The 18,079-nt window shown below is 34.0% G+C and overlaps 2 protein-coding genes across 8 annotated transcripts; one reads left to right on the top strand and one right to left on the bottom strand.

Moving 5' to 3' along the window:
• Positions 1–5,673, top strand: LOC128208448 (uncharacterized). The gene is made up of 4 exons (XM_052912011.1): positions 1–40; positions 477–526; positions 3,497–3,692; positions 5,194–5,673. Exons 1-4 carry the CDS (start codon positions 1–3, stop codon positions 5,358–5,360), a joined length of 453 nt encoding a protein of 150 aa, XP_052767971.1. The 3' UTR covers positions 5,361–5,673.
• A 1,570-nt stretch (positions 5,674–7,243) lies between these two features.
• On the bottom strand, positions 7,244–17,868 carry LOC128209138 (potassium channel subfamily K member 2-like). Of its 7 annotated transcripts, none has more exons than XM_052913026.1 (6): positions 16,807–17,868; positions 11,066–11,551; positions 10,663–10,824; positions 9,637–9,957; positions 7,748–7,926; positions 7,244–7,587 (listed from the first exon to the last, which is right to left on the bottom strand). In XM_052913026.1, the coding sequence occupies exons 2-6, from the start codon at positions 11,205–11,207 to the stop codon at positions 7,540–7,542; spliced, it is 852 nt and encodes a 283-aa protein (XP_052768986.1). In that variant the 5' UTR covers positions 11,208–11,551; positions 16,807–17,868; the 3' UTR covers positions 7,244–7,539. The 7 variants fall into 7 exon arrangements, with proteins under 7 accessions (XP_052768986.1, XP_052768993.1, XP_052768989.1 ...); XM_052913033.1 differs by lacking the exon at positions 16,807–17,868 and adding an exon at positions 16,425–16,445; XM_052913029.1 differs by lacking the exon at positions 16,807–17,868 and adding an exon at positions 16,091–16,329.
• Between the last annotated feature and the right edge of the window lie 211 nt (positions 17,869–18,079).

The following is an 18,079-nucleotide window of genomic DNA, read 5'->3' as shown; positions in this document are numbered from 1 at the left end:
ATGCAGACCACTTTTCGTCAACCATTATGCTCAGCCAGAGGTAAATAAACCTGGGTGCTTCTCATGCTATACCTTATTAATGCCAAACACTACACATTTTGGCAACCATAAAGCCATTGCAGAGCCAACCAAACCCATGTGCAGCTCTATAATTAAGCCTAGTACTCAATGCCATAGGATAGCCATATTGGATTTGGTGCCAAGATTTGACTTCTTTCTGAGTGAATCCTTACCCTAAACATAACCCTTGTAGTTAACTATTCCATAATAAGTCACGGAATGTAGAGGAATATTTAATTTTCAATGATGTCATAATATATCGGGTATAAATTGATTTGCATTATCAAGTGCTAGAAAATTATACAGGAAATTTCAAGTTTTGTAGTTTTTTTGTACTTTGATCTTGAAATGGTCTTGACCTTGACCTTGACCTTGAGGCAGTCAATGAAAAACGTTAAATCAAGGAACAGGATAAGCAAAATACATTGAAATATTATACCCTTTCTATATATGCATCTTTGTGATAATCAATACTCAATTATATATTTATGGCGGCCATCTTGAACGCCATCTTGGATGACTTGATCTTCTTTAAGAGTACTTTATATGTAATTAAGTTTGAAAAATATCTGCAATACTGCAACACATTCAATAAATGTTAATTTTCAAACATGAATTTGTAAAAAGCATCAACGTATTAAATTATTTTTTTATTTTCCCTTAAAATCGGTAAATTAAACAATATGAAGAAAATCATAGTTGCCATGTCAACAAAAAAAAACTATTCTCGGGGACTTTGTGAGAATTTTAAAAAGTTCTCTTTCAACATCTTAATAGTCAATTAATATCACTAAACAATACATCTATCAGGTCACAGTAAATTGTTCCACAGTACCACAACTATATATTACACATTTTTCCCAGTATGACTAGACTATAATACTAATACTAATATTAATACTACTACAAAATAAATTATAATTTAATTAAAACTTATATTGCAAAATTGGAGTTCTTCGAGAAACCAACTTGTCCGGTTTGGTTACCACAAAACAAACGCATATGCGCCAAGGCCGGGAATCGAACCTTTGACGCCTTTGTGAGAAGCGAGTGCGCTCACCGCTGCCCTCTAATAAACCATCGGAGGGGTGGGGGCATAATAACCATTCACCCGTTAAACCACGATGTGATACTCGGTTCCATAACTGGCACCATTTCTTATAAATTAAATAATAAAATGTGAAAGGTTGCCAATAACAGGAGCCAAAGAAATATGCGACCGGAGTAAATATATATAATGCTAAATGACCCATAATTGTAGTTTTAGGTTAACTTTTAAGAAATATACAATTATTGAAAATAAGTGCATTCAAACTAGAGGTGAGTTTGAATAGCTCAACATTCACAAGATATGAACTTTACGGGTCATGAAGCTGGTTAAATATACTCCCCTCACCTTGTTAACAACCAATGCGTAACATACAAATTAACCCTTGTTTCTTTATGGTTCAAAAACCTGTATTTCGACTTTTCGAATTCTATTTATAAACGCGGAAACCCGCATTAAATGTGATTTGTTATATGGTTTAAATACAATACTGATTACAATAATTTGCATCATTTAGATTGAGTAAGAGTATCGTACTGCATCAATCTTAAAGTAGATACTGTAAGAATTCTGCATTACAATGTGCTATTTAATTTCATCTTTTGAATAAACCGTACACTTAAAACTTAAAACTCGAAACCTGAGTCGGCCGTTCTGCACTGATGTCCGTGTCAATAACCTGACGTGACAGGGGGCGTTCAATGAGTTAAAAGAATTTCACGTGCTAGGTGGAGTGACTTTGAAGCGAAGCGGTCTTCTGGCCAAAGCACCTGGTGAAAGAATCTTTTTGAAATTAACAAATAATCTATTTTTTTTTGCACAGAATCCATCCATCGATGGAAATTGTTGTAATCTATTTTTTGCACAGAATCCATCCATCGGTGGAAATTGGGCGAGGAGTTCCGAATGCCGTCCGGGATGATAAGCTGCTTTTATCGATTTCCGGGGATCGGTGCTTATGGTCGCTACATGCATTGCAGAATAAAAGCACTTTGAAATCCCAATGTCTGGTTTCTGGTTCCAATTTCTCCCAACATCATTAGTATATCTTGGCATAATTTCATTAACTTGTTTAACATTTACATTCCTAAGAGGACTTTCAGAGGAATTATCTTTATGATTAATTAGATGAAATTATGTAAGCAATGTGGTTTAATAAAATAAGCTACGCTAAAAGATCGATGATTTGAGACCTTGTCCCTGTAAAAGAATGTATGAATGGGGCTAGTAAGTAGTAATGGCCCCTTACAACTGCCATATGTCCTATAACCATCCTTATGCCTCATGAATTATTGATTTTCATTGACAAAACTTTTCTCAATCAAGGCAGGCATTAACACAATAATGCCCACGTCCTTTTAAAGCTTAAGAAACTCCGAAAGCATTATTTATTTTATAAAAAAAGTACAAAGTGAGAGTGAACACCCCTTGCAGTTACGTAAATATGAACTTGTTTTTGACTTTGACTGGATTTCACGAGGTTCGAAATATATGACATTTGTATGACCGTTTATAAACTTGAACAAAAACGATTCAGTTCAGTTACTATGACAACGGGTAACTAACTTACTAGTATACAGAAAAAATGGGCGTTTTCACAAAAGTGGTGTTTTTCCTTGTGGTTTTACAGGTTGCAGGTAAGACAATGTTTTGTGTAAGAAGTTGTCTATGTTATTTCTATTACGATACATTTTAAACGCAAGTTAAGATCTTAGTTGTTTTTGTTTTTCAAAAGAAATTTCATCAAATTTAAGATCAGACAGTGCACATAATGAGCCTTCGAACTTCACATGAATAAGCTTTGCGGAATAATTTATGCACACATTAAGTATTCTATGAATTGATTCTATATATGATTTTAAAAATAATCATGTCTCTTATTATCATTCTTTCTATTTCCACTCGCATACCTATATTAATATCATGATATCGTTGCCTATATGTATATTTGAACGTATTATGACTGATTTCACTAACTGGGCAACACGCAAATTTGTTGAATCTTGATATATAATGTTTTTAAGAATTATTTAACATGTATGTATAGCTAAGAGAACGATGGGGCTTAAGAAACCGTTTCGCTAGGACAAACACCAATTTTGTCCGAGGCGATCCTTTTTTGAAGAAAAAACGATGAACTGTATCTGACGACGATAAGTGCATGTTCTAGTGAGCAATGCAAAAATGCTTTAATAAATAAATACATACAGATTTATAAATACAGATTTATAAATAGAAATATTTTTCATGGCCTTTTTTAAATACTATGTGTCGGCTGGTAGGATTGCTCGACATTCTCATTCACGGTCCGCTTACAACCGTAAGAAGACACTTTTTTAATAGCTCTTCTGGGAGTATAGTCGTATAACTTAATTCTTTTGATGTCACACAGTGCCTTCGATCTCGGGTCTGAAGTGCTATTTCTGCACAACAAAGGACTACCCTGCAACTTGTGGAGACACCAATTTCGATAAAGAAAAGCACGCCAACGACGTCACCGAAACGTCACCCCATGACCCCCAACAACGGGCATGTGCTATGTGTACAAAAGGTTACTGGATTGACGTGACGGATGGAAATAGATGTAAGACATGCCTTAATTGTTTTTCCCCTCTCTTTTACTGTTATTTTCGTTGAAAACCTCTGATTGTGAACAATGTCAATTAAGTTGGCATCCTCGGTTCTGAGGGACGGGCACAAGTCAAAAGGTGACGCCCCTTACTTATGCTTCCTCTTATCCTGGATCTGCCCCCCTCCCTCCTCCACCTTGTATCCTCTTAAAAGCTATTTTCCATCCAACTACCTTCAATCAAAAAGTGACGTCAAAACAAAATTTATATAACAATATTTGTTGTCTGCAGTTCAAGATTTTATATTAATGGTCGTCAAAGCAAATATGTTTTCACGAGTGACGCAACACAAGTGAAAAAATATGTAAGAACGAGGTCTGTGCTTATGAAGATTTACTATTGATTGTTATTTAATTATTTCAGTAAGACTTCAGTAAGATAACAAAAAATATTAACAACGCTTAGTTCTACAGTTTACTTAAAGGCGGACTGAATTTCTAGTTCTTAATTGTATCTCCTGTTTCTACTAAACGCATTTAAGTTGTATATAAGAGGCGCGAAATTCGTTTCTACGCGCGTCCGTTTTCACGGAATCTGGCCTCTGTTCTGCCCATTCTATGGTTGCTAGATTAAATAGTGCCCTTAAACTGACGGGACATTTTGTTGCCACCCTTTGTTGAAAGTGCGCCAATTAATTTGCGAAAATAACCACTCGTGAATATAATATTTTTTTTATTATCAAGAGTGAATTACACTGGAATCAACAAATATCTTTTATATCTTGACACTTTTTCGCATTTTTAGGAGAGTTTTACATTTAAAAACAGAAAAAACCCCAGCTTTCCATACTCTGCATGTAATGTATGTACATGGTTTGAGAAAGGTAACTGAGCGGTCATTGACCGTGGATATTTTTTTAATTTATACTGATGTTTATAAACATTGTTGGCAAAATAACGATTGGTCGGAATAATGTTAATTTAAAATGTGTCATGCTCTTGGAGCTAATACCGAGAATATTCAAATGAAATAACACCCGAAGGAATGCGTTATTGTAATATTCCGGGGCGCGTTGCTGCAGCTGTTCGCTATCGAGTGCTAAACAGCCAGCAGCCTAGTACAGGGCGTCACCTATGTGTGATTGCTTACGTGCGAATAAAAGACAACTCTTAACCTAATGGGTTTTATCCTAGTTAAATTGTCAATCGACCGTGAAAACATGTTTTGGAAAGATTTTTATCATGGCCTATTTATAAAGATGAATTCATGATAACCTATGTGCGACTGAAAGAAGTAATAAATGGGTTAAATCTGATACACATCCTTTTCTTCTTAACACGGTCGGAAAAAAATTAATATTAATCAATCCGCATTATTTAGATATTTCTTATTTGTTTTCTTAAATTACAATAACGGATGTTTATCAACCCCAGACATTGTAAAAGTTTTGAATACTTATTTAAATTTTCATTCATTGACGAATATTAACTATAATATGTATTTTCTTCTTTTCAGATTACGCCCACAGTTGCGAATCCCTAAGTAATCCAGTGGAAGAAGGCTGCGCTGGAAACCAGTGCGCATGTGACACCGACCTTTGTAACCATGGCAATCGTGTTACCATGGCAATGTCCTTAGCAACCACGGTCTTTCTGTTTGTTGCTATGAAAGTTCTTGCCTAATTTAAGATGTCTGTATTTAAGTTATATGTCATGATGATCTGACACCAGTGCACATGCAGATCCAATATTTTAAAACTCACCATGTGTTTCCATGGCAGTACGTCTTCTGTTACTTGCATTTATAATTGACATGCAGATTTATTTCTAGATAATCATTTTTGAGATAATGAGCCGATTATTCCCTTCAAACTCTTATATCATGCTCGATTGTTGTGTTACATTATTGTCTGTACGTTTAATATAACATATTAAGCGCTAATAACCATTCTACATATTCTATACCATTTAAAATTTAATAAAGAAAATAACTCTGTGAATTCGTTTTTCTCTGGATAAATTGTCGAGTCTGTTCAGAAAATTCCAATAACTTTACTTCTGTTTCTGAATCAAGGTTGCGCATTGACATTTTCTGTGTGACGCCATTAGGGATGCTGATGAAATATTTTCTTGTTTGATGCCCTTTTTCAGCAAAGTATCTATACACTTTTAAAAACCAAAATTTCAGATAAAAAATATACTAGTTTTTCGAAACGAAATCCAGTTTATCCAAATAAGGTACGTCGTTGATCGGGCGGGAGAGAGTTGCAGGCGGATGTCAAACAGTGGAATTCCGATCAATATCTTTAGTTGACTCCATAGGCTTCCGAAAATACCACTGTAAAAAGGTCTGCTTCCTTCCCAGGAAATCACGCGCCATCTTGACGCGCGCACGTCAGGCAAAATATGAAGCCGTTTAATCGATATGCATTGTCCGACATGCACAACATTCAGAAATCTAACACAATGAAAACTACAGGGTCAAGCCCCATAATAAACATATCAATTGTATTTCCTGTCTAGAGGTACGAGGTACGGGGGAACACCCCTAATCGAGAGACACATACGTGCAAACAACAAAAAACAGATCGCTTTACCTATAAACAAAGCCTGAAAAGGAACGAGCTGGTCAAGACAATGTGTCAATGCGATGCGAACAGTGCCTGGTCCCAATACCATGAACAATATTCAACTCAAATCTCAACTCATTTTACTACAAAAAAAATATAGTACGATTTAAAATATTTCATGTTTTTTATAGTTTTTGAAAACGTATTTTTTCTCATCGAATGTGTTGATAAAAAGATTTGGTCAATGAATTATACTCAAATACATTTTTGGCTATAGAATATTTTTCCTTGCAATCTTATTCAAAGGTTTTAATCAACGAATTCAATTATAGAATGCCCTTTAAATAGGTGTGAACATACTTTTGTTGTATAAATTTCGAGTCAATGTGGAAAAAGGAGATGAGACTGAGATTTGACTTAAATATTTTCGTGATATTGGAGCCAGGCCAGTCTCCTTTGACCGAGGTTGGTTCGCCTTTAATGTTACATGGCTGGTAATCATAGGCGCCATAACAATGTTTTTATGTGTTGAAACTACTCCAACGCGTCTTTGATTATAGTGTCAGTGAGTGGAATATGGATGTAGACAGTGAGTATGGTTTCTTATTTTTCATTTTTAGAGGTTTATACGAGTAAATTAAAAAAGGAGAATGTAGTTCCGCATAGGATTGGCTATGAGTTTTTCTAAATGTAAAAGTTCTGAATAAAATTTAAAGTCTGGTCGTTATGGCCCTAATGATTTCCCGTCGTGTGTTACGTAACGTTTATAAATGGAATTCGTCGTTGTTATACTCTTATAGGGTTAATGTGATCTCTCAAGAGTGTAAAATTGGCGCCTATCTGGGAAGGATCACAATGCCATCCATTGGCGTGCACAGTCTGACCGGGAAGTGCACTAACCACATCAAACCCTTGTTATATGAAAGTAATAAACACAGTTTACGAAATACGACTTTCAAACCAATTCAAAAAACAAAGGGGGAAGTGAAGTATGCATTGTTCTTACAAGAGTATATTTAATGCAGTTTCATAATAATTGAAACGACCTTTGTGTAGCTATTAATCATCATACAACCACAGTCTATGTCAAATATTTATAGTTCATCAGTCAGAGACATACAACACAAGCTTTTATGTGTTTCTGGTTTCATCTACGTATACAGTATGTTAATAGTACAGAGTCATATGAAACAGAAACATATAAACTTCCTCAAATAAATTTGTAAATGCACGCCACGTCTTCGTTCTCTTTAGAACAATAATAACATATCTACAAAACACAGATGTGAATGTCATGCCTTCGAATTCGTGTCTTTCTTATTTCGTATAGCGTCAAATTCCTGAAATAATGAAACAATAACTTTACACATAATGTCGATGATCAATTTTCAAGAAAAGTATTAATGTATATTTATTTTGCAATGGAATATATTTATCATATATAGTTTATTGCAGAAAATTGTAACATTTTAAATTCAAAATAAATATGACAGTATTTACTTTTGACGAAGTTGAATATCGCGATCTTCTCCGAGGTGTTCTGTCGCTTTGCTGTTCTATTTTCTCTTTGAAAATATCGCCAAGGTCTGTCAGAAGTATAGCCAGCCATGAAAGACCCACAAATATCCATACTATTGTTAAAATCTGGTACCCGGCTCTGTACGACTTGTCTTCCTGACCTGAAAACATTAATGCATACGGTTGTTGTATTTTATAATTTAAACAAACTGCGTTACATAAAAGGTTTACATATCCTTTGCAATTGTGGTAAGTCGTTCGCTGGTCCAGACTAGATCCCTAGTGACCGCACTCAAAAGGTAAGAGAGATCTAAAATAGACTATCATTTGCTTTAAATACTCGCTCTTGTTTTGGCATCATTAATGAGTTTTCCCGGTAATGCATGTGAAAACATTGTTCAAAACAACACAATTAATTGACCCTTTGAGACCAAAGATGCAGAAAAAAATACAAATTAAGTACATGTATAAAAAAAATGGTTGTAGTGGGGAGCGAAACCATGCCGGTACAGTCAAGAACAATTAGAAAACTAATACCATATCCTCTCTCCCACAATGGCTAGTACATAGCTGACGGATATTTTAACGTTTATTGTATACATTGGTTACCTCACGTGAGTATATCAATCATCCAATCACGCTACAGCCTTTTGCTGATTTTGTTACAAACGCTTCTATTAATCGTGGACTTCAAAGAGCAGATATCAACATTTGTTGAAGTGGTCTAGCCGTCAGTATCTTAGTTTTAACACTAATTTTAGAAAACATGAGAGTTTCTTTGAAGCTGCACCCTCACAGATTTAACGTTTTGTCATTTTTATTTTTTTGTCTTGGAACGAGCCAATTTTTACGAAAATGCACGGAAACCAGTTATATAAGACTGCTGACAAAATATTAGATCGCAGATTTTTATATTTAAGTTCAAAAATTGATGTTTTATGCATTTTTCTTAAACCGTTAGTAACGGTTTAAGCCATAAAACATTAATTTTGGAACGGAAATATGAAAATCTACGAGCTGATTTTTCGTCAGCAATCTTATATCATTGGTTTGCAGATATTTACGCAAAAAAAATCTCTCTCCAAGACAAAAAGTAAAAAAGTTGTAAAACTGGTATACCTGTGAGAGTTCAGCTTTAAAGATCAAATATTTTTTTGGGGATAAATTTAACTGAGTCTGCACGAGCCAATGGATCTCTTTGAAAGTATTAAGAACTAGGATCTTCTTCTTCAGGTGTATACAACGTACACCAACGACAAATGTAAACGGTAAAAGTAGGCGGAGCTTAACCGAGCAGATAAAATTTCTAGGCCAATCACTTATATGCACGCAAGTTTTTGAACGTTGCCATAGACAGAATAGTTTACGTATCCTAACCCTTATCCTTAAACATGTTTCAATAGTTCCTAGCTGCATGTTGGTCAATTGACTTTAAACAAGAAACTTTCATATGTATCTGCTTGAATTAATCTAAGATGCTTATTGAATAGACTGGCGTATTGTTCGGTGTACTGGTGTATTGTTAGGTGTACTGGTGTATTCTTAGGTGTACTGTCGTATCCTTAGGTGTTCTGGCGTATTCTTGGGTGTACTGGCGTATTGTTAGGTGTACTGGTGTATCCTTAGGTGTACTGGCGTATTCTTAGGTGTACTGGTGTATTCTTAGGTGTACTGTCGTATCCTTAGGTGTACTGGCGTATTCTTGGGTGTACTGGCGTATTGTTAGGTGTACTGGTGTATCCTTAGGTGTACTGGTGTAATCTTAGGTGTACTGGCGTATTCTTAGGTGAACTGCTGTATTCTTAGGTACGCCCTAGTCCATAGAACCATAGTCTGTAGTTGGATTAGCTAAGTGTATTATATTCACTTACCTGGTACAAAATCCCCAAATCCGACAGTGGTTAGGGTCACGACTGCGTAGTAAACCGCTTCAGTATAACTCCACTCTTCAAAGTTGTGAAATCCTAAGGCTGGTAAAAATATAAGCAATCCCATCCCAACTATACCGACAGTAACAGATATGAGAGCTTTGATCCATTTGTTGCTTGGTCGGTTTCTTAATTTCTTTATTGGAGTAAAAAGGTTCTGCCCAATTCCTGTCAGAAAGATTCCGACCAAAGGAATACCGAAGATGGCGTAGAATATGAAGAACACACGGCCTCCTAAGGTAGACGGGGAAATGTGGCCATAACCTAAAATTAAAACAGAAAACTCAAAATCACGTTGGATGATACGTGATATCCTTACTATTAAGAACAATTATTGGTCAGGGAAGTTTCTGGTTGAAATTCAAAAATTACATACGCCAAACTACAACTCCATTTTCCAATGGAATAAACCTCGGATGTATATGGATTACAATGTCAGAAATGTGTACATTTGACTAAGCAGATCGCGTAGAAATTTTGATTTAACTTTATGATTTTACTCTTGGGAATCTTAATTATTCAATCAATTAAACACTTCACTGTCAATCAATTTAAACTTAGATTTTCAAAATACACGTCAAAACGCTGTAATTAAATAATTATATTATTTAAAATTTTACTGCTACTGATGAACTGGCATACATCCGAGGTTGTTTTCGATGCAAAATGGCCGATGTGTTCCGAATCACTTCAAATCATTATATAATCCAGAAACGGAAAATACACACCCATCGACGACCCATAAAATAGGACAGTTAGCCCACGCTCCCTGTCATCCCATTATGGTTTACCAATATGCATGATGCGTGTTAAGGTTTATATGCAAGGTCATATCATAATATAATTACAGTAGTTGTGCCCTTTATGTATGGATAAAACCATGGAAACTAACGGGACATCCCCCTACGGGCTAAAATTTAGCCCAGGATCCTATTTTTGTTGATTTGTATCTTAGTTTTACCAACACACCAATAGTAGTGACGACAGTTGCAGAGAAGAAGAAGGAGCTCCAAAGGTTCCATGTGTCAACTGCCTCTGTGCTGTTGGTGGTGAGAGCTCCTTGCTCGTAGGCCTCAACCACACGTCGGATGAGGGTCTCGAGGTCCGCGGGGCTAACACACGTGTTGTTTTCTGGTTGGTAGAAATTGAAAAATTGTTAGCAACATTGTTATTCAACAGGTTTTCGTTTATCAAAGCTCATTTTGTAATTGTATTTATGACTCTCGTTAAAAAAATGATCATTGAAAATATATCTAGAATGTATACGCTCGCTATTTTATGATTTGGAATTTTATTTTTGAGGTACAATGTATATATCATTGTAGTTAATAGCGAAAAAGAAATAGAAATACACACCAAAATACATATTTACCTAGGAAGCGCTGTACATTCTCCCGTGACACTGCCTTGCTGTCCTTTTGATTGTCAGATTCCAAAGTCCTAAAAACTGCCGCACCTATAAAAAGGTATCCTACTGTCAGACCGAATAGAACACACAATGCGATCCAGTGCATTGTACACGATGTTTTAGAACTCTGTGTAAATAGACGTGTTCTACGGGAAACTGTGGTGAACGAACAGTTCCCACAATGGTCACAGAATAGAATATGTAAGACACACTGATTGTATTTGCAAAGGGACGAGCTCTACCGGAAACTGTGGTAGCCGATCTCTTCCAAAAGCTGTCACCGAATGTTATCAGTATGTCGAATGTAAACAACCGGAAGTCCAAAGTCTAGATATTACGTGGTTTTAATTTCTGACAAGGAACCCTCTCGGGCTGAGTATCTTGAAACTTGACTGGTGTTCTCTAATTTAATTCGTTCTGTATGCTGAAGCTGTATTCGTCAAACAATCCCTGGAAATTAAAAGGAGTAGATTTGCACTTCAGTTACAAATAATTTTCACTTTGAAATAACCTAGTAATCAATTGTTTTCACAAATAAACCAAGGCAATGACATAATGGTTTACAGTGGTTTAAATGTACAGTCGAATTCCGTTGGCTCGAAGCGAAAGTTTTAGCAATCAGTGTTAAGAAATCGGTCCTTTAGATCCAGCTCGAGCCAACAGTAAAATCGAGTCAAGCGAGTTCGAGTCAATGGGGTTCGACTGTAGTATGACGACATAAACACTTTAAGGTATCTGGTGTACAAACAAGCTTGTCATTTCAACGAACCATTGGTAATAATGATGTATCTATGTCTAGTCAAGTGACTGCATATAGTTTAGTACCATGTGAAAGAGTAATACTAATTTGTAATAAGTAAATGACTGACGTAACAAAACATTCTGGTTAAATGTTATCGCAGGTTCTATTATGTTCTCAATTTCAATTAAATCAGACGTGAAAATACTCTGGTGCACTCTGGCAGGGAAATACAAGCCTGTAAGTTTTATTTTGGCGGTACATTTTTGCATATTATTAATTTACATACAAAAGTCGTTCAAATTATACCAAAATAATATGGGCTCACAAGCTGGTGGAAAAGAGAGCGGCCTCTAATAATCACATCAAATAGTTTAGCATTTAAATTTATGGTAAAAAAGTCAAAAATCTCCATAACTCACGTCCATTTCAATAGAATAATTTGCTGGACGCAATGGTCACATTGTAACTATTGATAAATTACAAGTAGGTCCAGTTTTTTTAAAGCTTTCCTAAACTCTAGTTATTGCCCCTTAAAATCTGGGTGTTTCAACTATCATCAAAGAACAATCCCCACTTAGTGAAATAGGGTTTCATGTTGCTATGTACATCGTGTCCACAAACTGACTTATCAAATTTTCATTGACAGAGTCACCACCAATACTTATCATGAAAGTCAAACGTTTGTGTCATACCATATTTGCTTAAAAGGTAGTCCATTAATCTTAAGTAGAATAAATAGCTACTCAAGCACTATTGTAAACCGATAGTTTGTTCATATATAAAGAAAGAATTTTGACTTCTTTTTCGATATTTATGCATACATTTGAAATACACGAAAATTCATGTCATAAAGGATACCCAAAACCTGTTTGAAAAACCAATGGCCCTAACATTTTCTGCTAAACTAAATATCAACCGCGGATCCTATTGAGTTTGTTTCCTTCATTTAAAAGATCGGGTTTAAACTTATATTCGTTCTATAAAATGAGCAAAACAAAGCTTAGAAAATCGTTAGATAAAAAAGATGCAAGTGAAATGTTATATTTAAGTGCGCAATATTTTAAGTTGTGTGATGTAAATGACAATTTTCGCATGAAAGAACAATTCAAATAGTGAAATATTATACTAATCATTTATTGAATAACTTGAGAATATTGAATGCATTTTTAAATAAATTAACTTACAGGCTGTTTCTTTCTCATTATCAAATGGTATATCCATGGTCTATGTGTGATGAACATTTACGTATCATTAAACTATTCATTTCATTTTGAAATCAAGTTCCACATGTTGAACTTAGTCTAAGACGCCTACATACTTTTGAATTTGGATAGCATACCCGAAATCTGAATTTTTGTAGTTCAAATAAGTAAACACTCATAGTTCTAAGAGCACACCTATGCATTTTTTATTAATCTAATTTTTAAAAGTTTGTTTAGCATATTTATACAAAATATTACTGATTGGAAGTTAATGTTCTTCAATATTTTACTTAAGAAATTACACAAAATTAAAATCGACAATTTTTTATTCTTTATTTCACATTAATCAATAGACGTTCAAAATAAGTTTCAGTTGATGCAATCCCTGTTTTATCTTTGAAATATGTTTAAAAACAGAAATATGTACGAATAGAACTCGCAATGAAAATATTTTATCGTGTTAGGTTAACCTATACATAATCATATAGTTGCCTGCATGATTTATCATGATTGTGTATAAGTCCCCAGCAGTATAAAGTACATTCTCTTGATACGAAAATATAATGAAAAGTGTCATGAATATACACCATTTGCTTACGTGAAGCCACACGAGTCATTATAACATATCCAATGGCACAGTAATGTGTTTTGTGTGCTATATTCCTTTAAAATACACTAACCATAGTTATGCTATAATTCATTTTTATCCGTAAACTTTGAAGTGTATTTGCATTTTAATTTTGAATAATTCGAACCCCTTCGAAGGAGCATTTGTCGTAAAACAAGTGCACTAATACAATCAATAGGCTTACTGTTTATCCAATCAATTAAGACAGCGTAATTGTATTACACTCCACGACTATTCAATTTTAACAATAAATAAGATTAAAACAGCTAGGTGGTATTTATATATCTTTGATACTACAACAATAGAGTAAAGAAAAAAACCTTTTATTTGAACATGAAAGGGCGATTACTTTAGTGACATTATATCGTGTGTTTTCTTTCAATAGATGTGTGGATAAGAAGTGTATGTTCTTGATGGACTAAGCTAATGATACACTTGACTTCAATGCTCTACATGTGGCGTGTGTGTGTGTGCTGATGCATTATCGCGTGATTTGAAAATTTAAGTAACAAACCTTTGTAAACAAAAATAAATCTTGTATTTAGATATATATATATGATATCATTTTATAAAGCTACGTTCATAAGTGTGTGTTTCCGTCAGCATTACTTGTTATGTACATGTAGTTTCTTTATTTGTTATCCATTGTTTTTTTACATTTAGTTTCACTTTTCAACACCTTGTTTTTCTAAACTTTTCAATGACAAAGCAAGTTGAAATATACTTGATTACTGAGTGGACTCACTATGACCCAGCACAGTGAGTAAGACCTTATGGAAATAAATGTACTAACTATTGAGTAATTACAAGCAGGTCCGGTTTATTTGAAGCTTTGCTTAACCGTAGTTATTATCCCTTAAAGTATTTTTGTTTCATCGCGTTCAACTATCAGCAACGAACAATCCCCACTAAATGAAATAGGGGTTCATGTTGCTATGTACATCGTGTCCACAAACTGGCTAATCAAATTTTCATTGATAGGGAGTCACCAACAATACTTATCATGGAAGTCAAATATTTGTGTCATACCATATTTGCTTAAAGAGTAGTCCATTAATCTTAAGTAGAATAAATAGCTACTCAAACAGTTTTGTGAACCGATAGTTTGTTCATGTATGAAGAAGGAATTCTGTCTTCTTTTTCGATATGTATGCATACATTTCAAATGTATACACTAAAATTCATGTAATAAAGGATACCCAAAACCCAGAAACCTGTTTGAAAACAACAATGACCTTCACATTATCTGCTTAACTAAATATCAACCGCGGATTCAACTGAGTTCGTTTCCTTCATTAAAAAAGATCGGGTTAAAACTAATATTCGTATCATAAAATGAGCAAAACTAAGCTTTGAAAATCCTTAGATAAGAAAGATGCAAGTAACATGTTATAATTAAATGCGCATGCATTTTAAGTTCAAAGTCTGATTTTCAAAACATAATTGATAATATTTCGAAATCTGTAAATATGCGTATCCTATAAAAACTTTTAGTTTCCGTGAGGATATACGTGTGGCATTCATCGAAACAGTTATGCGTGACGATATGAATGACAATGTTCTTATACGTGTGGCATTCATCGAAACAGTTATGCGTGACGATATGAATGACAATGTTCTTATACGTGTGGCATTCATCGAAACAGTTATGCGTGACGATATGAATGACAATGTTCGCATGACAGAACATTTCAAATAGTGAAATATTATACTTATCATCTATTGAATAACTAATTTAAAATTGGGAAGCATTTTTTAATGAATTAATCTACCGGCAATTGCATTCTCATTATAAAATAGTGTATCCATGGTCTATATGAGATGAACATCAGATTACACTTAATTTATGTTTCCCAAAAATATTGATTTCATTTTGAAATAAAGTTCCACATTTTGAACTGAACGGTCTTAGACGCCCACATACTGATTTTAGGTAATTTATTCGAAATCTGATTTATTGTATTTTAAATAACTAAACGCTCATAGATTTATGAGCACCCCAATGCATTTTGTTTTATTAATTTAATTTTAAATAGTGCGTTTAACATATTTATATATGATATAACTAACTGGAAGGCAATGCTCTTCAATATTTTACTTAAGAAATTACACAAAATTAAATCGACAATAATTCTTTATTTCACACCAACCAATATACGTTAAACATATGCTTCAGTTCATGCAACCCCTCTTTTATCTTTTAAATATGTTTACAAACTGAGAATTGTACGAAAAGAACTGTTGATGAAAATATTTCACTGTGTGAAGTTAGCCTTAACATGATAAATCGTATAGATAGATGAGCATATACGACGAGTATATGATAGCCTGTATGATTTGTAATGATTTTATGAAAGTCCCCCAAAGTATAAAGTACATTCTCTTTAAACGAAAGTATAGTGAAAAGTGCCATAAACCTGTTGCTTACTTGAATCCATCGGAGTGATCATAACATATCCAATTACACTGTAATTTGTTTTGTATGCGATATTCCTTTTAAAATACACAAAACATAGTTATGTTTCGTTTTGTGTGTATCCTTTAACTTTAAAGAGTATTTACATTTTGCTTTTGAATACTTTTAAGCAAGTGCACTAATACAAGCAATAGGCTTACTGTAGTGTTTAACCAATCAATTTAGACAAGCGTAATTGTATTACACTTTACGACTATTCAGTCTTAATAAATATGAAAACAGCCAGTTTGTATTTAAAAATCTCCGATACTACAACAATTGAGTAAAGAAATAACCTTTTATTTGAACAAGAAAGGGCACTTTCTTTAGCGACGTTACATGTACGAATATTGTTTATTCAATCGAGGTGTGGAAAAGAATACCGTAGGTGTATGTTCTTAAGGCGGGAACGAAACAGTAATTCAAGTTCATAATGCCCGATGTGGGCGCTAAGCTAATGATACGCTTGAAGAAAATGCGCTACAGGCGTTGTTTGTGCTGATGCATTACCGCAATAGTTGCAATTGAAAGTAGGAAACCTTAACTTTGCAATCAAATATTAAACTTGTATTTTACACCTTGTGGTTTTCGAAAGTTTTCAAAGACATAAACATCTTGATACATCAAACAAAAAATATCTAAACATTTTTTTTTATATAAAATTCAAATATGAAATACCGGTAAGAAGACTTGTGAGCACGTCCAAAGCGCACAGTCGTCACAGTTTTCCACCGCCGTTCCTGTTATTCCACAAATAAAGCATTATGTTTTCTTAACATTTCCATGTATCGAACCAAGTTGTCCTTCACTATATTCAATATTCTTTGTTAATTAATGTCCTTCAAAATACACAACATTCGCTTAAATGCCCTTCAATATATACAAAGTTCGCTTTAAGTGTCATCCAATATATACTTAAATGTCAATCAATAAATACAACATTCACTTTAAATATATGCTTGAATGTATAAAACATTCACTTTAAATGTCCTTGAATGTATGGACTAGTCGCTTTAAATGTCCTTGAATGTATGGACTAGTCGCTTTAAATGTCCTTGAATGTATGGACTAGTCGCTTTAAATGTCCTTGAATGTATGGACTAGTCGCTTTAAATGTCCTTCAATGTATGGACTAGTCGCTTTAAATGTCCTTCAATGTATGGACTAGTCGCTTTAAATGTACTTGCATATATACAACATTCGTTTAAATAGATTTCAATGTATACACCTATCACTTTACATTTCCTTCAATGTATACAGCATCAGCTTAAAATGTCTTTTAATGTATACTAAATACATTTTAAATGTCATCCAATGTATACACTATTCGCTTTAAATGTCCTTCACAAATATACACTATTCGCTTTAAATGTCCTTCACAAACATACACTATTCGCTTTAAATGTCCTTCATAAATATACAATATTTGCTTTAAATGTCCGTAACTACATACACTATTCTGCGCTATAAATGTTATTCAATGTATACAATATTAACATTAAATGTCCTTTTAATATAAACAGTATTTGCTCAAACAATACATATATAGATATTACGTAAAAATTTAGTCCAAAGATTGAAAATGTTTAAAATCATCATTAAAACACAGTAGCATCATCATTGTCGTCGTCGTCAATCCCACTTTCAGCCCGTTCGTCACCAGGATATCTAAAATGGAAATCAGAAAAAAACGGTTATAATTCCATTTTTCTTGTCATACACAAAAGGGCATCATTTAGATCAATTCTGTATTATGTCATTACTTACACACAAAGAATAGAAGGCTGCGTAACATCTGTTCCCACAGGTCTTTACAATCTTATGGATATCAATGAAACCCGTGTTAACAAGAGTGTACCATGTGGTTATAACACCAAAAGTAGCGCTAACTATAGGCATACTATTATTTAAATGGTCTGTACCATGATAAACAAAAGGAAATTGTTGTTTT

The sequence above is a fragment of the Mya arenaria genome, chromosome 11, assembly GCF_026914265.1.
Source record: "Mya arenaria isolate MELC-2E11 chromosome 11, ASM2691426v1".
In the NCBI taxonomy this organism is placed as follows: Eukaryota; Metazoa; Mollusca; class Bivalvia; order Myida; family Myidae; genus Mya; species Mya arenaria.
This window is presented reverse-complemented; position numbering and strand designations above follow the sequence as displayed.